Raw genomic sequence first — 24,665 nt, forward strand, 5'->3', positions numbered from 1 at the left:
AAGTACAACATATTAAAGATATGTGCAGCCCTCTGAATGATTCTCTCAACCCAAAGTGGCCTCCTTACAACAAAACAGTGAGTAACACTGCACTAGCTAGTCATTACACATAACAAGTTCCACTCAACAGTCCAGCAGTCTGAGCTGTAGCTACACATATTGCACCCTACCGTGTCCCTCCCTCTACTTCTCCACAACAGTTTTCCAATGAAGTTTGCAATGACATTTCCACTTAAAATCGTCCTCTCCTCCTCTGAACAGTCGTCACTTCCGGTTCTCGTTGCACGAGCAGTCGGTGTGTTCCAATGATCACTCTATTGCGGAATTGCCTTGTCAGTTAGTTGAATATTACAATCGAGGTATAGACACGTTTAACGCCTTACTGGCTTTTAATGAATGTGACACGAAGGAGCCGAAATGGATGGTGAAGCACGCGGACTGTAACTTTAGCGGTCTTGATTTCTGCAAAACTCATGTCATTCGGAACAGCGACAACCACGACATTCAAAACGGTAACTGTTGGGCAACATTCACGTAAGTAACCGTACAGCTGCTGTCAATCGCTTATCGGTTAACTAGATAAATTAGCTGACCAGCTAGTTAGTTCAGTCCTCTTCACTTGCTACAAAGAGAACTGTACAGCAGGGTGGTTAACATTAGCAAGTGAGGCTGTTTTCAGTACATTTTTTATTAAGGAATTAAAAGTAATTCAAGGGGATTTTATTTTCTATTTCCTTCAGTGATTCACTGTGACACAGTCAGTCTCAGAGCATGAACTGCAGAGAAGCACAAAGTGCCTCCTACACACTTGTCAGTTTTCAAGCAGAGGCGCAACATCCCGATACTTCTGGGGAAACGCGTTGCGAAACTGACAGACATTGGCTGGGTTTCCCAAAAGTATCGTTGAACTAAGATCATCCATTGAAACTAGAGACAATCTTAGTACTACGATGCTTTTGGGAAACCCAGCCCAGGGGTGTATTCATTACTGAAACCGTTTAAGAACCAAACGAAGAGTCACCTCACTGAGGTATAATAAGAACTGGAGAATGTTTCCAAGATGTCCAACCATTGTTTAAGGTAATCTACTCAGGTTTGCATACGCGGATTCACGGACAGTCAATATCTGTGATGCATCTGATTTACAGTGCATTCGGAAAGTATTCATACCCCTTGACTTTTCCACGTTACAGCCTTATTCTAAAATGTATTAAATCGTTTTTCTCCAATCTGCACACCCACATTGACAAAGCTAAAACAGTTTTAGAACTTTTTGCAAATGTATAAAATAAAATAAAAATCTTCACATTTACATAAGTATTCAGACCCTTTACTCAGTTTGAAGCACCTTTTGGTAGCTATTAAAGTCTTGGGTATGACACTACAAGCTTGGCACACCTGTATTTGGGGAGTTTCTCCCATTCTTCTCTGCAGATCCTCTCAAGCTCTGTCAGGTTAGCATTGCTGCACAGCTATTTTCAGGTCTCCAGAGATTTTCAATCCGGTTCAAGTCTGGGCTGTGGCTGGGCCATTCAAGGACATTGAGACTTGTCCCGAAGCCACTCCTGCGTTGTCTTGGCTGTGTGCTTAGGGTCGTTGTCCTGTTGAAAGGTGAACCTTCACCCCAGTCTGAGGTCCRGAGTGCAGGTTTTCATCAAGGAACTCTCAGTACTTTGCACCGTTCATCTTTTCCTTCCTTGATCCTGACTAGTCTCCCAGTCCCTGCTGCTGAAAAATATCCCCACAGCATGACACTGCCAACACCATGCTTCACCGTAGGGATGGTGCCAGGTTTCCTCCAGACATGATGCTTGGCATTCAGTCCAAATAGTTAAATCTAGGTATCATCAGACCAAATAATCTTGTCTCTCATGGTCTGAGAGTCTTTAGGTGCCTTTTGGCAAAATCCAAGTGGGCTGTTGTGCCTTTTACTGAGGAGTGACTTCCGTTTGGCCACTCTACCATAAAGGCCTGATTGGTGAAGTGCTGCAGAGATGGTTGTCCTTCTGGAAGGTTCTCCCATCTCCAGAGGAACTCTGGAGCTCTGTCAGTGACTATCGGGTTCTTGGTCACCTCCCTGACCATGGCCCTTCTCCCCCGATTGCTCAGTTTGGCTGGGCAGCCAGCTCTAGGAAGAGTCTTGGTGTTTTGTAACTTCTTCCATTTAAGATTGATGGAGGCCACTGTGTTCTTGGGGACTTTCAATGCTGCAGAAATGTCCCCAGATCTGTGCCTTGACACAATCATGTCTCAGAGCTCTACAGAAAATTCCTTTGACCTCATGGCTTGGTTTTTGCTCTGACATGCACTGTCAACTGTGGGACCTTATCTAGACAGGCGTGTGCCTTTCCAAATCATGTCCAATCAATTGAATTTACTACAGGTGGACTCCAATCAAGCTGTAGAAACATCTCAAGGATGATCAATGGAAACAGGATGCACCTGAGCTCAATGTTGAGTCTCATAGCAAAGGTTCTGAATACTTATTTAAATAAGGTATTTCTGTTTTTTATTTTTAAAACATTTGCAAACATTTCTAAAAACCTATTTTTCGCTTTTGTCATTATCGGGTATTGTGTGTAGATTGATGGGGGGAAAAATGAATTATATCGATTTTCGAATAAGGTTGTAACGTGTCCTGTCTGGAACATGAAGTCAAGAGCTCTGCTGGCTGGCTACTGAGTAGCAACCTAGAGGTGCCAAAAGCCCTGAGCCTGGTTTCCTAAAAGCATCTTAAATATGCGCTATGCAGAACCGCCATTTACTAAAATTCTAGTAGTCCGCTTAATTTCTTATTGTGACAAAACAAGCAATTTTAGTGTAGAGAATCATTGTACATTCTAAACCGCTGTGACATCTTTTCCATAACCCCAAATATTGTATTTTCAGCTGTTTAAAGCTGGTGTACAAAACCGAAGTAAAATAAATTAAACTTTAGAACAGGAAGCATAGGACAGATCTACCTCTTCTAAGACTTGCGTTTAATGAGATGGACATACAGTACCAGTTAAAAGTTTGAACACCTACTCATTCAAGGGTTTTTCTTTATTTTTACTATTTTAGACATTGTAGAATAATAGTGACGATATCAAAACTATGAAATAACACATGGAATCATGTAGAAACCAAAAAAGTGTCAAACAAATCAAAATATATTTTATTTTAGAGTCTTTAAAGTAGCCACCCTTTGCCTTGATGATGCTTTGCACACTCTTGGCATTCTCTAAACCAGCTTCACCTGGAATGCTTTTCCAACAGTCTTGAAGGAGTTTCCACATATGCTGAGCACTTGTTGGCTGCTTTTCCTTCACTCTGCGGTCCAACTCATTCCAAACAATTTCAATTGGGTTGAGGTCGGGTGATTGTGGAGGACAGGCCATCTGATGCAGCACTCCATCACTCTCCTTCTTAGTCAAATAGCCCTTACACAGCCTGGAGGTGTGTTTTGGGTCATTGTCCTGTTGAAAAACAAATGATAGGGCCTCCCGAGTGGCAGTGGTCTAAGGCACTGCATCGCTGTGCCACTAGAGATTCTGGGTTTGAGTCCAGGTTCTTTCGCGGCCGGCCGTGACCAGGAGACCCATGGGGCGGCGCACATTTGGGCCAGCGTCGTCCGGGTTAAGGGAAGGTTTGGCCAGCAGGGATGTTCTTGGTACATTGCGCACTAGCGACTCCTGTGGTGGGCCGGGTGCAGTGCATGCTGACAGTCGCCAGGTGTACGGTGTTTCATCCGACACATTGGTGCGGCTGGCTTCCGGGTTAAGTGGGCATTGTGTCAAGAAGCAGTGCGGCTTGGTTGTGTTTTGGAGGACTCACGGCTCTCAACCTTCACCTTTCCAGAGTCCGTACGGGAGTTGCAGCGATGAGACAAGACTGTAACTATCAGTTGGATATCACAAACTTGGGGAGAAAAAGAATTCTAAATAAATCACTGACAGTGCTACCAGCAAAGCACCTTCACACCTCCTCCTCCATGCTTCACGGTGGGAACCACACATGCGGAAATCATCCGTTCACCTATGTGTCTCATTAAGATACGGCGGTTGGAACCAAAAATCTCAAATGTGGACTCCTCAGAGCAAAGGATAGATTTTCACTGGTCTAAAGTAATTGCTCAGGTTTGTTGGCCTAAGCAAGTCTCTTCTTCTTATTGGTGTCCTTTTAGTAGTGGTTTCTTTGCAGCAATTTGACCATGAAGGCCTGCTTCACGCAGTCTCCTCTGAACAGTTGATGTTGAGATGTGTCTGTTACTTGAACTCTTTTAAAGAATTTATTTGGGCTGCAATTTCTGAAGCAGGTAACTGTAATGAACGTATCTTCTGCAGCAGAGGTAACTCTGCTCTTCCTTTTCTGTGGTTGTCCTCATGAGAGCCAGTTTCATCATAGAGCTTGATGGTTTTTGGTATTTGATATTTTATTACGAACCCCATTAGCTTTTGCAAAAGCAGCAGCTACTCTTCCTGGGGTTCACACAACTTTAAACATGACATAATACAGAACATTAATAGACAAGAACAGCTCAAGGACAGAACTACATGCATTGTAAAAGGCACACAGCCTACATATCAATGCATACACACTAGAGGTCAACCAATTTTATGATTCTTCAACGCCGATACCGATTTATTGGAGGACCAAAAAAAAGCCCATACCGATTTATCGGATGATTTATATATATATATATATTTGTAATAATGACAATTCCAACAATTCTGAATGAACACTTTTATTTTAACTTAATATAATACATCAATAAAATAAATTTAGTCTCAAATAAATAATGGAACATGTTCAATTTGGTTTAAATAATGCAAAAACACAGTGTTGGAGAAGAAAGTAAAAGTGCAATATGTGCCATGTAAAAAAGCTAATGTTTAAGTTCCTTGCTTAAAACTACCTACCACCGCTCAGACTGCTCTATCAAATATCAAATCATAGACTTATAATAATATATAAGACTTATAATATTATTATATAATAATAAACACAGAAATACGAGCCTTAGGTCATTAATATGGTAAAATCCAGAAACTATCATTTCAAAAACAAAACGTTTATTCTTTCAGTGAAATACGTAAACGTTCCGTATGTTATCGAACGGGTGGCATCCATAAGTCTAATATATTGCTGTTACATTGCACAACCTTCAATGTTATGTCATAATTATGTAAAATTCTGGCAAATTAATTACGGTCTTTGTTAGGAAGAAATGGTCTTCACACAGTTCGCAACGATCCAGGCAGCCCAAACTGCTGCATATACCCTGACTCTGCTTGCACAGAACGCAAAAGAAGTGACACAATTTCCCTAGTGAAAAAAAAATCCTGTTAACAGGCAATATTAACTAAATATGCAGGTTTAAAAAAATATACTTGTGTATTGATTTTAAGAAAGGCATTGATGTTTATGGTTAGGTACACATTGGTGCAACGGCAGTGCTTTTTTCGCGAATGCGCTTGTTAAATCCTCACCCGTTTGGCGAAGTAGGCTGTGATTCGATGATAAATGAACATGCACTGCATTGATTATATGCAATGCAGGACAAGCTAGATAAACTAGTAATATCATCAAATATGTGTAGTTAACTAGCGATTATGTTAAGATTGATTTTTTTTTAATATAAGATAAGTTTAATGCTAGCTAGCAACTTACCTTGGCTACTTGATGCACTCACGTAACAAGTGTTCAGCCTGCCACGCAGTCTCCTCATGGAGTGCAATGTAATCGGCCATAATCGGCGTCCAAAAATGCCAATTACTGATTGTTATGAAAACTTGAAATCGGCCGTGCCGGTCGACCTCTACTACACACAAACTATCTAGGTCAAATAGGGGAGAGGCGCTGTGTTAGGGAGAGACCTAGAAAACTMCCCTGCGGTACACCACACTTTACCTAGAAAACTGCCCTGCGGTACACCACACTTTACCTAGAAAACTGCCCTGCGGTACACCACACTTTACCTAGAAAAGCTTCCATTAAAAGAAAACCCTTTAAGTTCTATTAGAAAGATATCTCTGAATCCACGCTATGACAGAGGTTGAAAAGCCATAACACATGAGTGTTTTAAACAACAGGTTATGGTCAATAATATCAAAGGTTGCACTGAAATCTAACAGTACAGACCCCACAATCTTCTTATCAATTTATTTKAACCAATCATCAGTCGTTTGTGTCAGTGCAGTACATGTCGAGTGCCCTTCTCTATGTGCATGCTGAATGTCTGTTGTTACTTTGTTTACAGAGAAATAGCATTGAATTTGGGCAAACACAATTTTCCCCCAACAGTTTGCTAAGAGCTGGCAGGAAGCTTATAGGTCTGCTGTTAGAACCAGTAAAGGCCGCTTTACCACTCTTGGGTAGCGGAATGACTTTGGCTTCCCTCCAGGCCTGAGGACAAAGACTTTCCTCTAGGCTCAGATAAACGTTATGACAGATAGGAGTGGCTATAGAGTCAGCTACCTTCCTCAGTAGCTTTCCATCTAAGTTGTCAATGCCAGGAGGTTTGTCATTACTGATCCATAACAATCATTTTTCCAGCTTTCCCACAATACTTTACAGAATTTAAACTTGCAATGCTTTTCTTTCATTCTTTCTTTTTTTCTTCATGAATACAATAGCTCACTGTTCGTTGTTGGCATTTCCTGCCTTAGTTTGCCCACTTTGCCAATTAAGTAATCATAAAAATTATTGTCAACATCAAATGTTTTTGTGAAAGATGGAGTTGAATGTCTTTCTGGCCATAATTTCATTTAAAAAGTACTCAAATGTATCATTGATCTTGGTTTCACAATACAGTTTCTTCTTCTTTGTTGAGTTTAGTCACATTTCTCAATTTTCAGTAAGTCAGCCAGTCAAATGTGCAGCCAGACTTATTAGCCACTCCTTCTGCCTCATCTCTTTCAACCATACAGTTTTTAAATTCCTCATCAATCGAAGGAGCCTTAACAGTTCTAACAGTCAGTTTCTATGCAGGTGCATGTTTATCAATCATTGGAAGAAGCAATTTCATAAATTCATCAAAACATTTATTTTTACTACTCTAATTATGTTAGTAACCAGTTTATATAATAGCAATAAGCTCCTCGGGGGTTTGTGATATATGGCCAATATACCACAGTTAAGGGCTGTTAAGCACGACAGTCATACCCATGACTCCGTGTTTTGTCATACTCATGGTATTGTCGTGTCTTTACTATCATTAAATTGAAGACTTKGTTTTTATCAAAGATTCCTGTAATTAGTATTACGCGATTAAACTGAATAATCATGTAACTGTAATTAACTAGGAAGTTGGGGCACCAAGGAAAATATTCAGATTACAAAGTTATAATTTCCCAATATAACCTTTCAGATATTTTCATATCTGATCAATAGTCTTCTTAATTAATGAATTATTTATTTTACCTCACGTTAGTCTCATTCCAAACATCGTAAATTGTTGGTTATCTGCACAAACCGTCTTCACTATGAGTCATCCATCCATCAATTGTCTTAAATAAAATAAAAAATATTACTAAGTAATTCACAGAAATGCATAAACAAACAAACAAAGTAAATATGGTTACAAGAAATGATAGGAGAATGTGGGCTATGGCGGCTTGTTAGACCAAAGGGAAGTGGGGGTCGACTGAGAAGTCACTACAGAGTTAATAATTATAACAATTGAAATGCTAATCCTTTGCACATGAACGCTCACTCATTCGGGAACAATTGCAATCAATATATATATTTACGCTCAGTGTGTCGTCTTGATCGCTGTTGAAAAGTTAGTTTCTGTTGGAGAGTTTCCGTCCTCTCTCTCTCTCTCTCTCTCTCTCTGTCGTGGTTAGAGTGGATAGTTCAGAGTGACATTCATTCGTGTTGTTGTAGAATGGATGTTTCGGGGGTTGTCGTTCTTCGCGTTCCATGATACCGAATTCCTAGCTGCAGACTAGTAATTCATATCAAAGACTTGTTCTTATTCTGTCGGTATCGATAGTCTAAGAGTTTAACCACGTGGTATGGTTAAAAGATTCAGCAATGGTCTGCAAACTTCGTCCCCTCCTAATGGAGAAAAACATGGTCTGGTGAMAATTTCTCAAACTTGGGTTTTATTCGGAATTGCAGAAAAGGGGCTGTCCCAGGATGCCTGACCCTAACTGGGCTCAGGGGRGGTCCTCTGATTTAGTTAAKRRCAAWWSSSWWTTGYYMTTTTCTTCATTAAACGGTCCAAAATCACATTGTAAAATTGTGTGAACAGTATCATACTCACTCATTCATCTTATACAACAATTAGATGTAAACCTCATATCTGAGGCTATTARATAAACAGCGTTATGGTAATGTGGCCGCACCGTCTCCCACGAGCTTCCCCAAGTTGTAACAAACGGACAAGTTCGTAGCTGGATTCTTCACCGATCTTTTATACCTTCTCCGGAACGTAAATGTTGTTCCGACCTCAAGTTCTGTGAGGTGGAAGAAATTCCTTTCTTTTCTATGAAAGCTCACTCAGTATAAGAGGCAGTGTGGCCATGTGGCAGGGTCTTCTCCTCAGGAATTTACAACCTCTCTCTGACCACTGCAGCCTAGTTGGAGGCAGGGAGAGGAGGATGGGGCTTTCTATACCCAAAGAGGCCAACGTCATGACAGTATACTGTGTTTATATACCACGGCTTTCCCCCAATCAGCATTCAATGATCGAACCACCCAGMTTATAAATATGTATATACTGTATATCACACCTTTTCTATGTGAATTTGGTCAGGTCGCCCAAGAAGTTACATATTGTAGTTTTAAGGCTATGTTCAATTGTTAGCATAATTTAATCTCTAAAGTTGCTCTAGAAAACGCTCGTTATTTAATGACCAACTCAGACCACTCCTAGAACAGCTAAGTATGTCATTAAATGCTCCCTCCCACTTATCACAATCTCCACTAAACACAAAATCAAGATGTTTATCTGTTTTTCTGTGACTGCTGATAACTTCAGAATGAATGTGACAGTGACTACAAATACAGTTGCCCATTTATTTGCATAACAAGTGAAGGGTATGAAGACACTTCCCATGAAAACCGAGATTACTGTGTTAAAAGATAAATACAGAATAGACTACAAAGACCTATATATTAAAATCAATTTCATGGTAATTCAACTGAGTTTTATTTAGCTATTTGTACGCTACTCTGACATTTTTGCCTCGACATAGCCTATTTCATGATGTTTAATTAACGTCCACAATGATGTGCCAAATCTTGATTAATACATTATTATAGGGTAAGTATTAGAATAAGCCGCCTCAATATTTGTAGCCATACGTGATATCTCTCTAGGAGCTGATCCGTCGTCAGTATTGTGGAATAATTCTAATGTTAAGGTAAGCTTGGAAAGGGAGAATGCTGATCCGAGAGCAGTGCTTCCTTTCTTTCGATCCTATCAATCGCTAGGTGCCTCAACGATGCACCTAGCGACTGTTGTCTCTACGTGGTATTTTGGGAAACGCATGTTACATCTTCGACTGTTGTAGGAAAGATGCATCGTTAAAACACTCGTAAGCCTAAGTTCCATTGCTATCGGGAAACTGTGCCCTGGGCTGCCCTAGAAAGCCTATGTAAATTACGATTGCCAGAACGGCCAAAAATGTTTTTGGGCCCTTGAAGTATCTAAAAAAACATATATATATTATTATATGTATGTATTTTTAGCCTTACTGCTATTAGCCCATACAAACGCATTGAATTACAGATACACTACAGAGAGTCCCCAAAAAGATCTAAAGGACGTTTGTTCTGAAGTGTCTGTTCTGTATCTGAGAGAGATAAGAAAGATCAGGAAACACCATTTTTTTGGGACATGTATTTAACCTGTTATTTTTGTCACTTAACAGTCTCCATATACAGTACCAGTCAAAATTTTGGACACATCTACTCATTCCAGGGTTTTTCTTCTATTTTTACTATGTTCTACATTGTAGAATAATAGAGAAGACATCAAAACTATGAAACAACACATGGAATCATGTAGTAACCAAAAAAGTGTTAAACAAATCAAAATATATTTTATATTCCAGATTCTTCAAAGTAGCCACCCTTTGCCTTGATGACAGCTTTGCACACTCTTGGCATTCTCTCAACCAGCTTCATGAGGTAGTCATCTAGAATGCATTTCAATTAACAGGTGTGCCTTGTTAAAAGTTAATTTGTGGAATTTCTTTCCTTCTTAATGCGTTTGAGCCAATCAGTTGTTGTGACAAGGTAGAGGTGGTTTACAGACGATTGCCCTATTTGGTAAAAGACCAAGTCCATATTATGGCAAGAACAGCTCAAATAAGCTGAGAAAAACTACAGTCTATCATTACTTTAAGACATGAAGGTCAGTCAATCTGGGAAATTTCAAGAACTTTTAAAATTTCTTCAAGTGCAGTCGCAAAAACCATCAAGCGCTATGATGAAACTGGCTCTCATGAGGACCGCCACAGGAATGTAAGACCCAGAGTTACCTCTGCTGCAGAGAATAAGTTCATAAGAGTTACCAGCCTCAGAAATTGCAGCCCAAATAAATGCTTCACAGAGTTCAAGTAACAGACACATCTCAACATCAACTGTTCAGAGGAGACTGTGTGAATCAGGCCTTCATGGTCGAATTCCTGCAAAGAAACCACAACTAAAGGACACCAATAATAAGAAGAGACTTGCTTGAGCCAAGAAACACGAGCAATGGACATTAGACCCGTGGAAATGTGTTCTTTGGTCTGATTTTTGGTTCCAACCGCCGTGGTGTGGGTGAGCGGATGATTTCCGCATGTGTGGTTCCCACCGTGAAGCATGGAGGAGGAGGTGTGATGGTGTGGGCGTGCTTTGCTGATGACACTGTCTGTGATTTATTTAGAATTCAAGGCACACTTAACCAGCATGGCTACCACAGCATTCTGCAGCGATACGCCATCCCATCTGGTTTGGGCTTAGTCCCACTATCATTTGTTTTTCAACAAGACAATGACCCAACCCACCTCCAGGCTGTGTAAGAGCTATTTGACCTAGGAGAGTGATGTAGTGCTGCATCAGGTGACCTGGCCTTCACAATCACCTGACCTCAACCCAATTGAGATGGTTTGGGATGAGTTGGATTGCAGACTGAGGTAAAAACAGCCAACAAGTGTTCAGCATATGTGGGAACTCCAAGACTGTTGGAAAAGCATTCCAGGTGAAGCTGGTTGAGAGAATGCCAAGAGTGTGCAAAGCTGTCATCAAGGCAAACAATGGCTACTTTCAAGAATATCAAATATAAAAACTAACACTTTTTTTGGTTACTACATGATTCCGTATGTGTTATTTCATAGTTTTGATGTCTTCACTACTAGCCAAATTGTATCTATGATCGTATGCTATCCATTTGTTTTTTTATATGTTCTATTTGTATCTGTAAATTAACAAATTATATCAAGCCACACCTGGCCATGATTACAGACACCTGTGTATCCTTTGACACTATATAAACTAGTGGCCCGCAGTGTTTGTCATTATACCCTGATGAAGACAGCTTGTTTGTCGAAACGTTGGTTATTAGGTAATTCAATTATTGCATCTGAGCTCCTAGAGTGTGAGACTCTCCTTTTTCTTTTTCAAGTGTTCTACTCCGCTAGCCAGCACCTCACCTAAACAGGTGTTCTACTCCGCTAGCCAGCACCTCTCCTAAACAGGTGTTCCACTCCGCTAGCCAGCACCTCACCTAAACAGGTGTTCTACTCCGCTAGCCAGCAACCTCACCTAACAGGTGTTCTACTCCGCTAGCCAGCACCTCACCTAAACAGGTGTTTCTTTCGCCTCCAGATGCACCTGTGTAATGATCATGCTTTTTTTATCAGCTTCATGATATGCCACACCAGTCAGGTGGATGGATTATCTTGGCAAAGGAGAAATGCTCACTAACATGGATGTAAAAAATGTGTTTACAACATTTGAGAGAAATAAGCTCTTTGTGTGTATGGGGAAAATTCGGTGATGTTTTATTTCAGCTCATGAAACATGGGACCAACACTTTACCTGTTGCCTTTATATTTTTGTTCAGTGTATTTGCAGCTTTCTGTTTCTATGCAAGTATGATGATCAAGTGTCCACTCATTGGTCACTTCTCCCCTATACAGCACACAATACAACTAGTTGAGTGCCAGTCCTTCGTTTCTCTCACAGGACGTCTGATTGGCTTTGTTGGCTTGCGTCAGCCAGCATAGAGGACCCACAGTATTTGTTGGATGAAACAAACTGACTTAGCTGTGTGAGAGGATTATCCCAGGTAGCAGACCTGACAACCACAGGTCAACTCGGAGCTGCTGTCTCTCTTGCATGGCAGAAGTAGCCTAATCAGTACAAGTCTCAAAGCCCCTTATCCCACATCCCTTGCCTGAAAACTAACATGCTGTCAATGTTCCTCTGCCATAATGCAGCACTTTGGGGCTTCCCCTCACCTTGCCCCTATAGCTTCCTGTGTATAGTATAGTGCCCACAATTTCAAATCTTGACCTCCAAGCCATTTCCACTTTTTTTTTTTTCAGTCTTCCCCTCTTCTCATGGACTGGTGGGTTCAATTCATTATCAGGTAGAACACAACCAGCAGTAGTCTGGATGTCGCAGGGTAAGATCTGAATACCCCTGGCTGGTATGGTAGCTATACCCAGCCACCCCTCAACCTAACCATGGAACATTCTGTCAATGTTTCTCTGCCATAATGCCTTGTGATTGACCTGATTGTGGAGTTGGTAGGGGGTCTTGCGAGTTGCTACCACCTCACCCCTACAACAGCCTGTGAAGAAGGGTGTTTGAGCAGCTTCCTCGTTGTCGTGCGCTGCCTGTCATCTTTACACAAGCTTTGCGTCTTTACAACATCCTGCTCATGAATTCCGTGTCCAGTGGTAGAACTCTGTGAAAATGCCTCGGATGCAGTGCATGAGGCTCCTTTTGACATTAGGTCAGTGACAGGACCGAGGACGGGAGCATTTGTAAGAGTTGTAGACCCATTAGAGTCGATATAGCAAGCCATGTGACATCAAGGCAGGGCAGCCTACAGGACATAGTCTGGCTACAGTGATAGTGGTTGACCCCAGTTTCCCCCAAAGCCCTGATAAGCCTGGAACAAGTAGGCTAACTCTCTCTGCCTGTGGGCCGATAACAGCAAAACACCATTGACAAACTAGGGGTATGTACAGAGTTGTGTGTTGCCATATTGTGTGTGTGTGTGTGTGTGTGTGTGTGTGTGATCTAAACAAGTGAGGGGGTTGGTGGTTTAGAGGATTTATCAGGGAGAACCCCATGCAGCATGTTTTTATTGTTTCACCAAAACAGAGACTGTGGAAGGAACACTGAGCGAACCTAATTGACATTGGCGTGGAGACTGCGGAGGGAACACTGAGCTAGCCTAATTGACATTGGCGTGGAGACTGCGGAGGGAACACTGAGCGAACCTAATTGACATTGGCGTGGAGACTGCGGAGGGAACACTGAGCTAGCCTAATTGACATTGGCATGGCTGCCCAAAATGTCACCCTATTCCCAATAGGGCTCTTGTCAAAAAGTAGTGTGCTATATAGGGAATAGGGTGCCATTTGGGAGACACCCTTTGATTAACTCCACCCACCTTTAGGAGTTCAAACAGCTGTAGAAATATAGATTTTAGACTAGCTCAGTTGATGACGTGTGAGACTGAACAACAGCCGTGTGAAGTGGCGTCAGTTCACTTTTCAATGTTGCTTAACATAGAGGAAGGGCATGTTCAGCTCTTTCTGGGCTACTGTCTATGTGACGGGAGCTGTGCATTCTGGACCTTTTTAAGAGAGACGCAGGAGTTCTAATAGAGGAAGTGTCAAAGTGCTGCGTAAATAGTCACACTAAGGTTAAGGCAGTATGTTTACATGCCAACCTTATGTTCATGTTTTTCTTTTTTTTCTCTCCTGCCGTCGTCGGGTCTGCAGGGACACCACAGTGCAAAAGTGAAGCACAATAACAAGCTGTGGTGTGACGCAGAGGGCCTGAAACATGTTTATGTGGACCTTGTTTAGCCTGTGTGTGGTTTGCATCTTTATGGTTATGAAACATAATGGCAGCAAGCACCCGCGTGCAATGAGTTTGTTTTATTTAGCCAGGATAGTCAGTAACAATTGCCACTGTGTGGCAAGGACTCAACCCACGGAGTCCTGGGTTCCAATGAAAACATACAGATCATATAACATGTGTATAGATATGAACACAGCATACCCAGTAAGTAACTACAGTTAAAAACACACAGAACCTACCAAGCAGCACACAGAACCTACCCAGGAGCACACAGAACCTACCCAGGAGCACACAGAACCTACCCAGGTGCACACAGAACCTACCCAGGTGCACACAGAACCTACCCAGGAGCACACAGAACCTGCCCAGGAGCACACAGAACCTGCCTCATTGGAGCACACAAGAACCTACCCAGGAGCAACACAGAACCTGCCCAGGAGCACACAGAAACCTGCCCAGGAGCACACAAGAACCTGCCCAGGAGCACACAGAACCTGCCCAGGAGCACACAGAACCAAAAAAGAACTGCCCAGAGCACACAGAACCTGCCCAGGAGACACACAAGAACCTGCCCAGGAGCAGCACAGAACCTGCCCCAGGAGCACACAGAACCTGCCCAGGAGCACACAGCACCTGCCCAGGAGCACACAGAGCACAGGCACTGCCTCCAGGAGCACACAGAACCTGCCCAGGAGCACACAGAACCTGCCCAGGAGCACACAGAACCTGCCCAGGAGCACACAGAACCTGCCCAGGAGCATGTAGTCGTCATCTTGACAGAAGAAGTCAGTGTAGCCTAGTTTCGCTGCACCAATTAAAAGATTTATCACTAGCCTTAATTTGTTAAAGTTGCATATCATGGAAACCCTTGAATACTTTCTGAAATGTATATATATTTTATAGGAGTGCCAATATCTGGGTTGGAGGCAAGGGAGCCTAGCTTCTTATGGCAATGCTAACATGAAGACTGGCAGTTAGGTTTACAACGCTACACACACTGGGCTGCAGTAGCACTGCAAATGAGTTGCCTACCTCTCCTCTGTGTGCTGAGATATATATTTTTTTGACCTAGGATACAGCATGTGTTGACAGCAGTAAAACCATTTAGGCCTACTTATTCAAACCATATGACCTCTTCTCATGTATAGGATGTGTACCCTTGGACTTTGTGTCAGTGCACACATAGGTAGCAAGGTAGACTGAAAGTGCACTGTAGGCTTACAGCATGCTAAGATCAAATATGAGCAGATCATTTTCTGGTTGCATAGTCTATGTCATTCATACATTAGTCCTATACATGAACTGCACACAGTCTGTTGAGATCAGCATTTCAGATGTGCTTCCATATCGGTTCATTCATACTTCAAGTTTATTTCAGGTCATTTCATTCCGGACCATTCAAGATCCGTCACATCATTAGTCTGGCCACACAACGGTACACCAATACAGGCTGAAGTTTTGTGGGCAAGTTTGAGAATCTAAGTTTTGGGTCTATAGGGCAAGGTCCTCTTTGAGAAAGACAATTGAGCTACACTGTTTGAAACCAGGGGTTGTGTATCAAGCGTTTCAGAGTAGGAGTGTTGAAGATGCTTCATGTACTGTAGGTAGGAGGCCCTTTTTTTAATATGTCCTGGGTCACGTACTGTAAGAGGTTTGGTAGCAATGTTTTGTGATGTGTGGTGATGTCTCTTATGGGCGATTACCACGGTAATAGTGACCCTGAGACATGAAAATGCAAAGTTTGGTAACAGAATGACGATTTGCGCTGTTTGTGCCGTCATTCGTTTATCTAACTTTGCATCCGCACTGTTCTTCAAGTAAATGTGTTCTGGTAAAATGTTCCGTGAAAATTGTACAAAAGTAGTCCTTGTGCATGGAGTTGTATGGTTTGTTTAACTTTGCTATCATTGGTATTTGTTTGACATGCATTTTAAAGTGAAAAATCGGAGTCTTGGGGGTGTTCCTCAAAATGCATACTACTGTCCGAGCACAGTAAGGTTGGAGGATGAGTCCAAATCAAAGTATGTGAAACAGAGCATGGAGGGACACTTCTCTCTTTTGTACATGTTTTGAAGAATGCATAGATGCAAGCTTCAATGGAAATCAATGGCGGACATTATTTGAGCTGAAGCGAGAGAAAATAAACTCTGACTTCAGAATGAAATATTGCCCATTCACATAACATATTTTGCCTGACWCCTATATTTTATCTTGATACGTTAACAAATACGTACTGTGTTAATTTTGGCAGGTTTACCTGTCTACAATACCCACTGTAGTGTGTGACGATCGCAAGCCCATAGTAACTCAATTGGGCGAACTGGCTAGCTACTATTGTTAGCCAGCTAAATGGCCACAAAGAATTGGTAGCTAGCTACGCACAAAGAATTGACATCTACCTTGTTAAACATTTAGTTTGAGGTAATTTCTGCCTGTTAAACTATCTGGTTTGCTAGATTATTACGATTCACATATAGCTAGTTGATTATTATTAAGTAAAACATTTGCTTTGTGTATATCTTGTTTGGTCTCTATTGTTGTCAATGTCCTGACTGGAAGAAGGTTCAGCGTGAGGTAATACAGTAGGGGGAGTGCTGCTCAGCGTGAGGTAATACAGTAGGGGGAGTGCTGCTCAGCGTGAGGTAATACAGTAGAGGGAGTGCTGCTCAGTGAGGTAATACAGTAGGGGGAGTGCTGCTCAGCGTGAGGTAATACAGTAGGGGGAGTGTCGCTCAGCGTGAGGTAAATACAGTAGGGGGAGTGCTGCTCAGCGTGAGGTAATACAGTAGGGGGAGTGCTGCTCAGCGTGAGGTAATAAGTAGGGGGAGTGCTGCTCAGCGTGAGGTAATACAGTAGGGGAGTGCTGCTCAGCGTGAGGTAATACAGTAGGGGGAGTGGCTGCTCAGCGTGAGGGTAATACAGTAGGGGGAGTGCTGCTCAGCGTGAGGTAATACAGTAGGGGGAGTGCTGCTCAGCGTGAGGTAATACAGTAGGGGGAGTGCTGCTCAGCAGTGAGTGTAATACAGTAGGGGGAGTGCTGCTCAGCGTGAGGTAATACAGTAGGGGGAGTGCTGCTCAGCGTGAGGTAATACAGTAGGGGGAGTGCTGCTCAGCGTGAGGTAATACAGTAGGGGGAGTGCTGCTCAGCGTGAGGTAATACAGTAGGGGGAGTGCTGCTCAGCGTGAGGTAATACGTAGGGGAGTGCTTGCTCAGCGTGAGGTAATACAGTAGGGGGAGTGCTGGTCAGCGTGAGGTAATACAGTAGAGGGAGTGTTGCTCAGCGTGAGGTAATACAGTAGGGAGAGTGCTGCTCAGCGTGAGGTAATACAGTAGAGGGGAGTGCTGCTCAGCGTGAGGTAATACACAGTAGGGGGGGATGCTGCTCAGCGTGAGGTAATACAGTAAGGGGGACTGTGCTCAGCGTGAGGTAATACAGTAGGGGGGAGTGCTGCTCAGCGTGAGGTAATACAGTAGGGGGGAGTGCTGCTCAGCGTGAGGTAATACAGTAGGGGGAGTGCTTATCAAATAGAGGCTGAGCATGTTTTATACGTTCTCCACACTCGTCCTCACAAGAACGTAATCAAGAAAAAGTCGTCGGAGAATGCACTCGGAGCATAAGAGTGTGAAGCACAGTAGTATGCATATTGAGAAACACGCTCGGTGTCGATCTGTTAATGTGGAATTGCCCTTGTATAACTTACTGTATTTATTTAAGTACAACATATAACCTACTGTATATATACTCACTGTTGTTCCCATGTCATACCTGGTTATGATGGGGGTAGACATCTATCTGTTGRGTAAAGGTAGCAATTTGCACATTTCTTTACAGTTGCAGTGACCAGTTAGATGTTTCACATGGTGGAACAAAGATTATACAAAAGTACAATTTTAAGGTCCTGTAATTACACCAACAATTCTGATATCCATAATGTATAATAACCATACTTTTATAATAAGATGTATTGATAAACAGTGATACAAAAGCAATCCAAGAGAGAGAGGAGATGAGGCAGAGTATATGATCCACCAACTATATCAGAGCGATGATGCAAGCCTACCGTTTGACATGATTACACTGTCCCTCTGGTGCTGTTACTCATGCTATTTCCCAGTACTTTTCTATCCTTCAGCTTTAGGCTGACGACCGCTTACCTATGAATCATCAGGTTTCAATCTGAGGTAGGTGGTGGTCGCTGACTCAGCAAAGCAGCATCAATCTTGCTACCTGCAGATAATTGTTTGCTTCCCTACATGGCATCTAGAAGTCATCGAGCAAATCCCGATGATGCCACTACAATAAATCAATAAAGAATGCAAACAGTACACCCCAATTAGGCTACATTTTAGTTTCTAGAACATTCCCTGGACTGTTTTTTACATTTTTAAATTCAGATTTCTAGCTTATCTCCGCCTGAGGCTGTTTGCTCTTGCTCATGTCGATGGTGTAGGATATGCGTAATGTGCTTTCCTGGCTGGCTATTTATCACAGATTAGGCCTAATTCCAGATGGCTGCTGATGCTAAATGGGCTTGTCAGGCCTTCCCAGCAGTACCATCTGAGCTCTGCCAGTCGAGGCCAGCTCACATGGGCCTGTCCCCTGTACTGTTCTGTACGAATCCCAGCTAGCCACCCTCAAATCAGGCCTGTCGCTGAACAAAGACTCCAGAACAAGACCCTTAGCTCCAGACATATTGTAGTTTGCCATCCCAAGAGTAGCACTGTCAGCTTAGATGTGATTACTGAACCCCCCCCTGCATTTAACCCATTCATTGTAGCAGGAAGACGAATGGACGACTCTTTCTGGTTGCGATTGGCCTGAATGTGGTATAGACGCCCGCCTATACCACAGACGGACACCATTTTTACTGGAATGTTGGTATGATGATTTGTTCCTCATACATGCTAGTATTTTGACCCCCCCACCTCTTTTACACTGCTGCTACTCTGTTGTTATCATCTATGCATAGTCACTTTAATAACTCCACCTCCACTCTATACCTCAACTAACCGGTGCCCCCACACATTGACTCTGTACCAGTACCCCCCTGTATATAGTCTCGCTATTGTTATTGCTGCTCTTTAATTACTTGTTACTTATATTTCTTATTCATAAAAAAAAATAAAAATGTAACTGCATTGTTGGTTATGGGCTTGTGAGTAAGTATTTCACTCTAAGGTGAAATGTTGTATTCGGCGCATGTGACTAATAAAATTGGATTTGATTTAATCTAATGCTTTCAAGAACACCCTGGACATGAGTCAACTTTGACCTTTTGTTTTCAGAACATCACCCGTCTCTAGCTGCTAACTCTGAGGAACAAAATATTGAATGGAAAAAGAGTTAATCGATTCAACTGTCAACAGTCTGCAGGCATAACACTTGCATAGACAGTGATTCACATCCCTATCAACAAGGCAGGTCCTACAAGCCCTAGTTGTCGCACCTTGATTACTGTTCAGTCGTGTGGTCAGGTGCCACAAAAAAGGACTTAGGTAAATTGCAATTGGCTCAGAATACAGCAGCACGGCTGGCCCTTGGATTTACACGGGGAGCTAATATTAATCTCCCCTGGCTGAAAGTGGAGGAGGGATTGACTTCATCACTACTTTTTTATGAGCGGTGTTGACATGTTGAATGCACCAAGCTGTCTGTCAACTACTGGCACACAGTTCTGACACCCATGCATACCCCACAAGAGGTCTCTTCACAGTCCCCAAGTTCAGAACAGACTATGGGAGGCACACAGTACTACATAGAGCCATGACTACATGGAACTCTATTCCACATCAAGTAACTCTGCAAACAGTCAAATTTAATAAAAAAAACAGATTACAAAACACCTTATGGAACAGCAGGGATGTGAAGCAACACAAACATTGGCACAGATACGCGCGTACACACACACAACACACACACACACACACACACACACACACACACACACACCACACACACACACAACACATACATACACATGGATTTAGTTACTGTTAGATATGTGGTAGTGGTGGAGTAGGGGCCTGAGGGCACACAGTGTGTTGTGAAATCTGTGAATGTATTGTAATATTTTTAAAATTGTATAACTACCTTAATTTTGCTGGACCCCAGGAAGAGTTGCCTTGGCAGCAGCTAATGTGGATCTGTAATAAATACAAATATTGACATTGCAGGGATTTTGCCGTCATTGTTATCTTTGTGTGCGAAGTCCAAAACATTGAGAGAATTTCAATAATTTGTGATGGACAAACATTTTCCAGTGTAAACGTAAGACTAAAACCAGAGAGAAAGTATGTAGAACAAGATAATGGACCTATAAACAGTGCCTTCGGAAGTATTCAGASCCCTTGACTGTCCACATTTTGTTACGTTTACCTTATTCTAAAATTTATTAAATTGTTTTATCATTCATCAATCTATACACAATACCCTACAATGACAAACAAAAACAGGTTATTAGAGATTTTTGCAAAATAATAATAACCCGGAAATATCACATTTACATAAGCATTCAGACCCTTTTACTCAGTACTTTGGTCTTCTTGGGTATGACGCTACAWGCTTGGCACACCTGTATTTYGGGAGTTTCTCCRATTCTTCTCTGCAGATCCTCTCAAGCTCGGTCAGGTTGGATGGGGAGCGTCGCTGCACAGCTATTTTCAGGTCTCTCCAGAGATGTTCAATCGGGTTCAAGTCTGGGCTCTGGCTGGGCCACTCAAGGACATTCAAAGACTTGTCCCGAAGCCACTCCTGCGTTGTCTTGGCTGTGTGCTTAGGGTCGTTGTCCTGTTGAAAGGTGAACCTTCACCCCAGTCTGTGGTGCTGAGCGCAGGTTTTCATCAAGGATCTCTCTGTACTTTGCTCCGTTCATCTTTCCCTCAATCCTGACTAGTCTCCCAGTCCCTGCCACTGAAAAACATCCCCACAGCATGATGCTGCCACCACCATGCTTCACCATAGGGATGGTGCCAGGTTTCTTCCAGACGTGACGCTTGGCATTCAGGTCAAAGAGTTCAATCTAGGTTTCATCAGACCAGAGAATCCTGTTGTAGATACATTTCAAGGATGATCAAAGGAAACAGGATGCACCTGAGCTCAATTTTGAGTCTCATTGCAATGGGTCTGAATACTTAAGGTTTTTCTGTTTTTTATTTTTAATAAATGTGCAAAAATTTCTAAACCTGTTTTCGCTTTGTCATTATGGGGTATTGTTTTAGATTGATGAGGATTTGTTTTATTTGATTCATTTTAGAATAAGGCTGTAAAGTAACATGGAAAGATTCAAAGGGTCTGAGTACTTTCCGTGTGTGCGTGCATATGCATACAGTTGAAGTCGGAAGTTTACAAACACTTAGGTTGGAGTCATTAAAACTCGGTTTTCAACCACTCCACAATTTCTTGTTAACAAACTATAGTTTTGGCAAGTCGGTTAGGACACCTACTTTGAGCATGACAAGTAATWTTTTATTTATTTTTTTAAATAAGTTTACATACACTAAYTTGACTGTGCCTTAAGCAGCCAGGAAAATTCCAGAAAAGGATGTCATGGCTTTAGAAGCTTCTGATAGGCTAATTGACATAATTTGAGTCAAGTATAACACCATTATAACACCATGGTACCACGCAGCCGTCATACAGCTCAGGAAGGAGACGCGTTCTGTCTCCTGGAGATGAACGTACTTTGGTACGAAATGTGCAATTCAATCCCAGAACAACAGCAAAGGACTGGAGGAAACCGGTACAAAAGTATCTATATCCACAACTAGGCAAGTCAATTAAGAACAAATTCTTATTTTCAATGACGGGCTAGGAACAGTGGGTTAACTGCCTTGTTCAGGGGCAGAACTGCAGATTTTTACCTTGTCGGCTCGGGGATTCGATCTTGCAACCTTTTGGTTATTAGTCCAACGCTCTAACCACTAGGCTACCTGCCGCCCCATATCAACATAACCTGAAAGGCTGCTCAGCAAGGAAGAAGCCACTGCTCCAAAACCGCAATAAAAAAGCCAGACTAAGTTTTGCAACTGCACATGGGGACAAAGATCGTACTTTTTGGAGAAATGTCCTCTGGTCTGATGAAAAAAAAAAAAATAGAACTGTTGGCCATAATGACCATCGTTATGTTTGGAGGAAAAAGGGGGAGACTCGCAAGCAGAAGAACACCATCCCAACCGTGAAGCACGGGGGRGGCAGCATCATGCTGTGGTGGTGCTTTGCTGCAGGAGGGACTGGTACACTTCACCAAATAGATGGCATCATGAGGTAGGAAAATTGTTGCTTCAATATATCCACATCTCAAGACATCAGTCAGGAAGTTGAAGCTTGAATGTTCATTTCTCTACCATAAGCCGCCTCCAGCGTCTGTTTCGAAAATTTGGCAGTACATCCAACCTGGCTTTACAACCGCAGACCATGTGTTACCACGCCAGCTCAGGACCTCTACATCCGGCTTCTTCACCTGCGGGATTGTCTGAGACCAGCCACCCGGACAGCTAATGAAACTGGATTATTTATTTCTGTAATAAAGCCTTTTTGTGTGGAAAGACTCATTCTGATTGGCTTAAAAATGTCTGTACATCGCCAAGATGGGAGTGCTCTAAAATCTAGCCGCGTCGACGGGCCGGTGTGACTGTGCTGTTTGCCACACCCCCTGCCAAGCCCACCACCTAAGTCCCTTTTGGATCCAGAAAAACCCCTAGTCTGTAAGTTKTATTCTCAGCATAGGCCATAACGAACTGTAAACAATGCAGAGCAGTTCATGTTTATAGTTCACTAATGACACGCGTCGTAATCATGACACTCAACTGACTGCTGACTCTCCCCTCTGCCCCTCCCCCACCACCTCTTTCTCTCTCGCTCCCCGTATTCTCTTTATCCTCCCTCCTCCTCCCCTCTACACCACATTTATCTCCCTTTCCTGCTATGTCTTCCCCTCTCCATCTCTCAATGGATTGCAGTGATGGACATGGAGTCTGCAGTATGTCCCTCGTCCAATCAGAACGGCTGCATCCTGAACCCACTTCCTGTCTCCGAGACCAAACAGGAACAGGAAGTAGCTCCACCTCCCTGTCTGAGGGTGCACCTGTACCACCTGGGCCAGGGCGGAGCCAACAGCCAAGACCTCACCTATCCGGCAGGGGACTATGTGGCTGAGGAGCTGTGCATCGACGCGGCCAAGGCATGCGGTGAGTGAGCCAGTGCTCAATGTTTTTCTGCTCTAAAGGAGATTATTTAATAAAGCATGAACAATGTTGAGTGGAACTAAAGCCATAAACAAGGACTGACACATACTGCATCGTGTTAGTAGTGCTTAGTTTGGGAACGAGATAATAGACTTGCTATTTCCCCCTCGGTGCTTGTTTGAGGTATTAAAGTGTGGGCAGGTTTATGAGACTTTGCCGTTATGTTCACTGTGCTCCCCTGTCTCTGACTTTAACTCTAAAGCGTCATCTCTGGCCTTTAACCAAAACACTTCAGCGCTTGTTTCGTTAGCCTTAACGTTTGGCTAAAACACTTTAGTGATTGTTTCTAGTGTTGATAGACTGTGAGTGGTTCAGGTTTGTGCCAGATTCATTTAAAATGCTTAGGCCACAGCATAGGCCTACACCAGTAGCCAAACACACACACACRTTCCCCACCCTTTTCCTTGTTTGTAACTGCTGTTGACACAACAGGGCCCAGAAACCACTGCCCGCAGGCTTCAGGGGCCTGGTGTGTCTGCTTGGTGATCCAGATCCACACACACCAGGGTTTCCGTTAGGGAAATGTGACGCCGGACAACGTGACTGGGAAGATTTTAATTTACCGGCCATTTGAGAAATGTACCGGACTCGTATGCATTGGGTGTGTTGCCCATTAGGGTGTCTACCTACGGTGGCCAGAATTACAGATCCCATTTAGGTTATGGTAATGTATCTTAACGGAACATGCAACTCCTGTAATGAAACATGAAATAACARGTCATTTTCAAACATTTGACAAAATGCWATTTGCGGGAACATGCCATTCCAGCAGCGCACCACTCTCTCTCTCTACCACACCTGCTATTTCGACATCTGAATGCCCAGCTATGAAAAGCCAAGTGACATTTACTCCTGATGTACTGACCTGTTGCACCCTCTACAACCACTGTGATTATTATTTGACCCTGCTGGTCATTATGAACTTTTGAACATCTTGGAGAACAATCTGGCCTTAATGGCCATGTGTTGTWATGATATCCACCCGGCACAGCCAGAAGGGGACCCCTCAGAGCCTGGTTCCTCTCTAGGTTTCTTTCTAGGGAGTTTTTCCTAGCCACCGTGCTTCTGCATTGCTTGCTGTTTGGGGTTTTAGGCTGGGTTTCTGTATAGCACTTTGTGACTTCTGTTGATGTAAAAAGGGCCTTATAAATACATTTAATTGAAATTTGATTCCATATGTGACAGAGATGAAAATCTCTGTTAGAACCTTAGAAAGAAGGACTCTAAAGATGAAACAACTAGGATGTGTTGCTAATATGACTAGGATGTGTTGCTAATATGACTAGGATGGGTTGATAATATGACTAGGATGTGTTGCTAATATGACTAGGATGAGGATGTGTTGCTATATGACTAGGATGGGTTGCTAATATGACTAGGATGGGTTGCTAATATGACA

At 42.7% G+C, this 24,665-nt stretch overlaps 1 protein-coding gene across 2 annotated transcripts in view; it reads left to right on the forward strand.

The window, feature by feature from the left end:
* Nucleotides 1-235: 235 nt before the first annotated feature.
* LOC111980849 (tyrosine-protein kinase JAK2) overlaps nt 236-24,665 on the forward strand; it is an 80,516-nt gene continuing 56,086 nt past the window's right edge. For both annotated transcript variants that reach the window (XR_011481817.1, XM_024011863.2), the window contains exons 1-2: nt 236-534; nt 22,982-23,209. Coding sequence is in view for 1 of the 2 variants with exons in the window: in XM_024011863.2 (XP_023867631.1) it covers nt 474-534; nt 22,982-23,209 (289 nt within the window). In the remaining variant the exon portion in view is untranslated. The remainder of the gene's footprint in view (nt 535-22,981; nt 23,210-24,665) is intronic.

The sequence above is a fragment of the Salvelinus sp. IW2-2015 genome, linkage group LG20 (assembly GCF_002910315.2).
Source record: "Salvelinus sp. IW2-2015 linkage group LG20, ASM291031v2, whole genome shotgun sequence".
Lineage (NCBI taxonomy): Eukaryota > Metazoa > Chordata > Actinopteri > Salmoniformes > Salmonidae > Salvelinus > Salvelinus sp. IW2-2015.